Source organism: Seriola dumerili, unplaced genomic scaffold (assembly GCF_002260705.1).
Source record: "Seriola dumerili isolate Sdu_G_001 unplaced genomic scaffold, Sdu_1.0 BDQW01000674.1, whole genome shotgun sequence".
Taxonomy (NCBI): domain Eukaryota; kingdom Metazoa; phylum Chordata; class Actinopteri; order Carangiformes; family Carangidae; genus Seriola; species Seriola dumerili.
The window spans coordinates 1,523,634-1,531,186 of NW_019174929.1; the positions used below are offsets into that span (position 1 = coordinate 1,523,634).

Here is a 7,553-nt window from a genome sequence, read left to right on the forward strand (position 1 = left end):
AAAGACCTATTATATGAATGGCTTATACAACTTACAAATTTAGCATTATATCATAGATAGATTGAGTTGATATGACTAAAATAACCTGATACTGCTGCAGTGGGTTTCTGAGAGATGCATTAGTTCCCGCCCCACACTAATTGCTGCAGGTGTGTCGCTGATTGTTGCGGTGGCAGTGAAAGGCTACAAGCTGCAGACACACACACACACACATCCCTGTTCATACACTTTACCTGTCTATTTTTGCCTCACGTGACTTATGATTTGGTTGCACTCATGTCACTGTGAAGAAAAATGTATACAACACTTAACCTATCAACTTCTGACAACTCCAACTCGTCAGGTGTTGACCCTCTGAGACTGCAGGAGCTGGCTCACCGGTCCGTCAAAGTAAGCATAATAATCGTTTTGGGCGTGATGATCACTTTGGGGAATGTTGCAGTACTCCTGGTTATTTCTTCATCCGTGGCTGGTTGGACAAGAAACTCTCGGTACTTTCTCCTTTCTCTTACTGCTGCAGACTCTGCGTTTGGACTGCTGATCATGCCCTTGAATCTCTGGGTGAGTCTGCTAAAGGACTACACTGAAGGGCCAGATGCTCTTTGTCATGTCGTGGCCTTTTTTAATGCCACGGTTTACTCCACCTGCATGTATACACTGGCTACAATAAGCCTGGAGAGGTACATCGCAGTGTTTTACCCGCTGCAATATTCCTCTCTGATGACAAGAAAAAGGACTCTGCTCCTGATTGCATTTGCCTGGTGCTTCCCTCCCTTTTTACTTTCGCCAATATCATTTCCAGATGGCATTATCGAGGTTCATTTTTCTACTGCATCACTGGTCTGCAATCCATCCTACTCTACAAATGTTGGATACTCCCTTAGTTTGACGTGTTTTATATTTTTCCCCTGCTCCATCATCATGACATACGCAAACCTGAGAGTGTGGTGCGCTGCCAAGAGGCAGAGACTAAAACTGCGCAAATACGACTGTGCGCGTCGCAGAAGACACAATGTGGCATCCAGAGTGCTTGTGCCAGTGATGGCAGCCTACTACACCTGCTGGACACCCTGCATGGCAGCTATGATCTACAATGGTAAGTAGTACCAATGGGAATAAATAAAAGAAAGTGCTTTGAGGGAGAGCTAAAAAGGCATGAAAGGGCCTGTCATTTATAGGTTGTTTTGAATAAAGAGATGAATGGAAATTTGGGCCCAGCTTGCACATTTACTACATCTTGTTTCATGTTTGCTACATTTACTCAAAACAAAAACAAAGGTGTTCACAGGTGCATATCATGATCCAAACCTACAAAACATGCATATAAGAAAAGAAAAAGTTATTCATTCAAAAGGACAAAAAGTGGACATGTGTGTGTTGTGCATAGCCAGGTTTTTTCATCATACAAGGTAGTTTAGGATTTTAGATCTAAAGCTTCTGATGTGGACTCAATGACTGAAGAAGTGTTAAATTACTGGCTGCTGTTTTGGGAGACGTTTTAAATCTGTGGAAATGGAAAACATAAGTCAAAGTTCAACCAGGGGTTTATTGAGATTGCAATATATGTTGCTTAAGTCAATTTTTTGGTTTCAAAGGTAGCAAGAGAACTCAAAAGTAGGTGTTTGAAGATTAAGATTAATTTGCTTAAGAAATGTTAATTTTAATGTATTCAAGTCCTTCCATCAATTTCAGATGCGACTGTGCTGAGAGAAATAGCTGTCAAAGTTATTTATACTGCCAGGCATGAATATACTGATTTGAAGAGCAGTTTTGTGACTCAGACATTTTTTTTCTCATTTACCCCAACCATGTGCTGTCTTGGAGAAATCAAGACTGAAAGTTGTGTCAAAGCTGAATATTTTTGGAAGTGAAGACCTTTTCCAAAGAGGGCTGTAATTCATCTGATATGGATGAAAATCCCTGCAAAATGAAGCTGACAGTCTTAACTTCAGCTTCAAAGTGTGATACTGTCCGACACGACACTCTAAAATGCTTGCTTCCACTCCATCAAATCTATCAGTTAGTTGTGTACTTTTAGATCTAGACAATAAATGTTAAGTTGATATTATTGCCCTCAGGAGAAAGATTCACATCTCCGAGTATGATCATAGACCAGCCATAGCTAGACTTGTTTGTTTTGTTTGTGACCTTTTAATTAAAAAGGTCAACAAAAGGTGAACCACTTTTGTTGTTCTGCTGTATTGCTTTAACTCTGTTGTTGTCATGCTGTGGATATCTGACTTACATCAGTCCCTGTGTTTTCTGCTCCACAGCAGTCTCAGGTAGCAGCGTACCAGAGTGGATTGAGTTTGTGGTGGTATGGCTGCCAACCTCAAATGGTTTTCTCAACTGTATCTTCTACTTCTGGATAAACCGAAACTTCCGCAGGAAATTCCACCACGTCCTCCAGAGGTGGACTCAGGCCCTTTGCCCCAAACTGGCTGACACCCTTGGGTTCTGCGGTACTTCAAAGACACAGTTTGTGTCAGGAATTCTGGACAATAACAACACTGTCCATGAGCGCTCTTCCAGTGTATCCTCCACATGCACCTTGTTGACCTTAGCTTAGGATGTCTGTGCTTGAAGAGCACCGCTCATGCACACAGTGTTGCCAAAATTTGATGTATTGTCAGAGACTGCCTCTTAAACCATCTTTTAGTTGTTTTATAGTTAGCCATCAACTTTTTCTGTGCCCCAGAAATGCCTACCAGTATTCTGCCTACAGCTGCATAATCAGTCTTTTAGTAGTGTAACCCGTGCTGTATTAAGACTTGTGGCTTAGGTCACCATATTTCACTTCAAACATTTGAGGTCAGTCTATTAGTTCATCACAAGAAACTGATATTTAGGCTTATATTCCTATGAGACATTTGTAAAGTAACATCACTATCTGATTACAAGCACTTTGAAGAATTGAGGCAATCTATCTCTTCTTCGGTTTACACTGTGTGTTGAAGACCTTGGCATATAACAGCTAGGAGAAGTTAACCTTTAAGTCACGTCATTTCAGTGTATGCAAGGGGAAAAGTAATTAAGCAGCTACACTGTAGAAAGGTCACCACATTTGTGCCGGCAAAAGATAACTGGGGTAACTTCTGAGGCTGTGGTTGTTTGTTTAGAGATATTAAGTCCATGATATTGCTCTCAGTATCGTCTACTACAGTATGGATTCAACATGGCAATGCCCATGTCATCTTTGTCTGAATAAAGCTTCCTGTCATGGTGACAGTTTGTTTAGATTTAAAGTTGATCAGGAGTATAGTTTTCCAGAAACATCCAAAAGAAATAGAAATTCAAAACAGTTTTTTATGCAAGTTATTTTAGACTTTAGGTTGCTGCCTGGTGTCACAATCATTAAAGCCTGAGCATTGCCTTTGTCAGAGGCTTGCAGACGAAATGCAAATTATTAAGTAATATTATGTGAGGAAAATGACTGACTTAATAATGAATTTTCTATATATACATTTTGTTATGTTTCTGAGTCCCTAATATTATAAAGAATGAACAAATGTTTGATAATGTATTGGTTTATGAATGTACGGAATAAAGCATTATGCCTTTGAATCATGTCTTCATTGAGTTCAATATTTACAAATGTATCATTAGTAAAAAAAGAATAGCAATTATTTCATCACAGAATTGTAAAGAAGTTGAAGTGAAAAGTGTTTATTGATCTATCTGTATCATAATTTTCATCGACATGCATGTTCTGCTGCACATACTGGATATCTCCAAAACCTGGGGCCAGATCTATAGTAGAACTACAAAAAATAAATCCTAGGTATGAGTACATGATGTTGATTTGTTTTTCTGATTAATAGATTATTTTGTTGTCATTTGTTGAAATGGAAGTGAAATGCACACTTCCCTGTATTTCATTCATCCATTTTGTCCTGCAGAAAGAAGAATTTCAATTGCCAATATATTATTCTTATATAAATAAACAGCATACAGTCTCAGAGATTAGATGACCTACACATTTCTTTCTTTCTTGTCTATTTAGGATTGTGCAGCTGGTACAGTTCATAATTCCAAAAGATGACTATTTTGCTATGATCAAAAATCGTATGTGTGGTGTGGTTGGTGGCCGTTATATGAGCTGGAGGAATGTTTTCCAAGGAGTCTCTTGCTTTTGATATGGAGTGTAACCAAGTAAAAAAGAAAGCTCTATCTGTAAGTTAGTTTATGCACAAAAATTTGACTTGTCATTGGATTTGGATCATGTTTGCACTCACTGTCCAGTTTCTTCGATTGTGCTGTATATCTGATGCAATATCTTATGATGAATAATTTGAATTTCATTATGCTAATTACTACCTACTAGTTCCATGTTAGATAACAGATTGAGCCAGAGGTATAGAATTAAAGAACATTATTGAAAATATCATCAGAGGATAGTGCTTCTGCATAATGGATGGGTACATATTTGATTTGCTTGTGTGCCTGGTGTTGTTTCTACCAAAGGATAAACAACAACAGAACAACAGGTCTGTATATATATATATATATATATATGGTTTGCAAACTAGCAATGACATTTTGGCATGAAGCAGTAATCTCATAGACCATACAGTATTCAACAACTTCTCTGATTTAAATTTAAAATTTTATAGCTTTTCACTTGACATTATTTGCAAGAAAACTTGTAATATATATAAATGTAAATAGTATAAATAATATTGATATGGTATAATGCAAAGACTAAGAATCATGTGCATGACAGGACTTGACAGGAAAGAAAATCTGACTTTATTTCTTGAGTGGATTTAATACTTTAATGGGTGTAAGTCCTTCAGAATAAAGTAAAGCCGGTAATGTTTTTATTGTGAGAGGTGAGGGTTTTAAGTAAACCTTTTAGGCAGTTGTCAAAGCAACAAAATCCACCTGGGATTTTCTCCGCAGAAAATCTGACACTGGTTCTGTAGATTCTGTGACTGTATCTCTGCTACTATAGTGTCCACACATGCCTGAAAACAAAAAAAGATTCTTATTTCTTAACATTATCCCATATAAAAAAAACACTTCATACACATTCCATGAACAGGAGATCTTTTCAGCCATCTCAAACCACAGAGGTCAGAGTTTATTCCTGCTGGATCCACATGTGTTTTTCCAGCCGTTTGAGATTTTTGCAGAGCAGGTCTCCCAGGACACTGGAGTGCTGTGCATTAGCAGCCTCAGCTCTCCTTGAGGATGACTGCTGATAGATATGACAAGCCATTCAGTCATGGTGAATGATGTCTATCTGAGGGGTTTCATATACTCCCACAGATACAATATGCTGTCTCATAAGAGCTCATTATTCTGTCTGGTCATAATTGCTGCCACAGCAGGCAGACATGGATGTAAAATGGCCAGTGGCTTTAATGCTCTTTGGATCAAAAACTGAGAAAAAGTCTTTTGGTGTAAAATACTGTAACTCATGAACAGTACGTAACAAACTAGTACAAAGCTGTTTCAGATTCAGGTGGAAAAAACAGTCTAGGCATTTGCAAAACCAGTCTCATGTCAGTTTTGTCACTGAATTGTCTTTAGATATTATTTTAAACCATCTCACTGCACATGGTCTTTATCAGTATCACACTATCACAGTAACAATGTGGCAGGTTTTTGTTTTTCACCATTGCATAATGTCTGTCCCACCATGTGTGACAGAATTGTGTTTATTGTGTTTACTGCTGTTCCATGCCCATGAAAACCTGGAGATAACTCCTCTGATTTGTGTGATAAATATCACAGAGTAGGTGCAGCAGTCAGATTAGCCATTTTAATATACTGTACATTTTCCTTTTTTTCTGGTAAAGGCCAAATTTAACAACTGACGTATCAACATATTTAGGTTGTAGTGCCACCTTGTGTTTATACTAAGTATGGCATGGCAAAAAGGACGAGACCTTTTAAACTGCAATTTATGATAATTTCTGTCCGGTTGTGTTGGTGTTCGATAGAATAAATTGCTGTCATTTTATAGTATTGAGTGTATATTGATTTTGTTATGATTATGGTTGCTCCATGTTGTTTGTTGGTTGCTAAAATTGTAGTGTCGATGTACATTTAACAAACCCAATACACATAGTAAATGTAGTATTGGAGTCTTTTTTCAAATAATCTAAATTTCTTTATTCCTTTTGAGCAATTTATCATTTTATGTAACAAGAGGGCATCTGGTTCTCGAAATGTCCCACCTGATTAAAAAGGATGAATCAATGGGTGTTGATTTGTGCTTTCTCTGGTTTGCTGGTCATGGGCACTCTGCACTGTGAGGGCTCTTATGGAGGTTGCAGATGGAAAGGCTTTAATTTCAATCACTGTTTCCTGCTCCTCTCCACGGGATAAATAGCTGAGGGGAACAGGCATATGCAGGATTCGAGTATTATTCAGTTTGTGCCAGTATTGCACTATAAAATGGTTACCTAAGAAAAACAAATCAGAGTATAAGTACATAACCACATTACCAGCTACCTAAATGCAATTTTTTTGTTCATTGAATCACACTGGCACAATGATTACATTTTTAACTGACGGACAGGAGAATATGGAGATTATTCAATCATCTTGTTCTCTGCCAATCACCTCCCTCTAAAGCATGAAAAGTGGATGACATACATTTGTTGCCTACCACAATGTGTTACCACAGTGTTAGGCAATTAGTTTCAATGCAATTTTTTAAGTATACATGAACATCCATCTCAGTTACTGTGGCCAGGAGCATGAACACAGAGTGAAATTAAACCCAGCTGTTAAATTTTTCATATATTTTTTCCTTTCAAATTAGCACAGCACTGTCATGACACACTATCCATTATTGGGTTCATGAATTTTTAAAGGAAAAGGAGAACTACGTGATGGTGGTTATTTACTAATACAAATACTTTGTCATTCTTGTCATAATTGTCTGAGACAGACCCAGCAGTATAAAGCCAACAGTGATGACCACATAGGATATGATGCTGTAACACAAGAGCAGCAGCTACATTCATTATAGCTGCTTCATTCTAATGGCAAAATGATGAATGTGTGAGTGGCTTTGTCTTTTGGGCTGCTGCCATTTAAGGCGTCAACTGAAGTGGACCGCCAGACTGCTCAACACCAGCAGTTGTTGCCCCAACCACCCTGCACTTGTTTTTGCATGTTAAACTTATGAATGGCCTCAACATAAATTGAGGTCAGACCTTTGGCTTGAAAGAGCCTTCTGCTCAGCTCAGAAGCTGATTTCCAGTAATTACCCATGTATCAAGACCAGACATTATAGTTTGTCTGTTTATGAACAAATAATAAAATTGTTTTAAACTATATATTGGTTTGCCAGGGATTTTGAATTCATTTTTTCTTAAAAGTACAGTATTTCATTCTGGCATTCAAGTGACAGATGTTTTAAGGGCCTTGACTGTGATAATTTATTTGATTGATTGTTGTTTCATTTTTCTGCATATAAGTTCAGCTCCGATACTTGCTTCAGCCTTGCGTAAGACTGTTTATATAAAGTACAGTGTTGGATCTACACAAACAGGTTTTATTGCTCTGAACACAGAGCATTTAATTTTTTTTATGGT

The 7,553-nt window shown here is 37.7% G+C and overlaps 1 protein-coding gene across 1 annotated transcript; it reads left to right on the top strand.

Moving 5' to 3' along the window:
* Positions 1-294: 294 nt before the first annotated feature.
* On the top strand, positions 295-2,569 carry LOC111236572 (adenosine receptor A2b-like). Its single transcript, XM_022765360.1, has 2 exons — positions 295-1,096; positions 2,274-2,569. Exons 1-2 carry the CDS (start codon positions 295-297, stop codon positions 2,567-2,569), a joined length of 1,098 nt encoding a protein of 365 aa, XP_022621081.1.
* Positions 2,570-7,553: the final 4,984 nt, after the last annotated feature.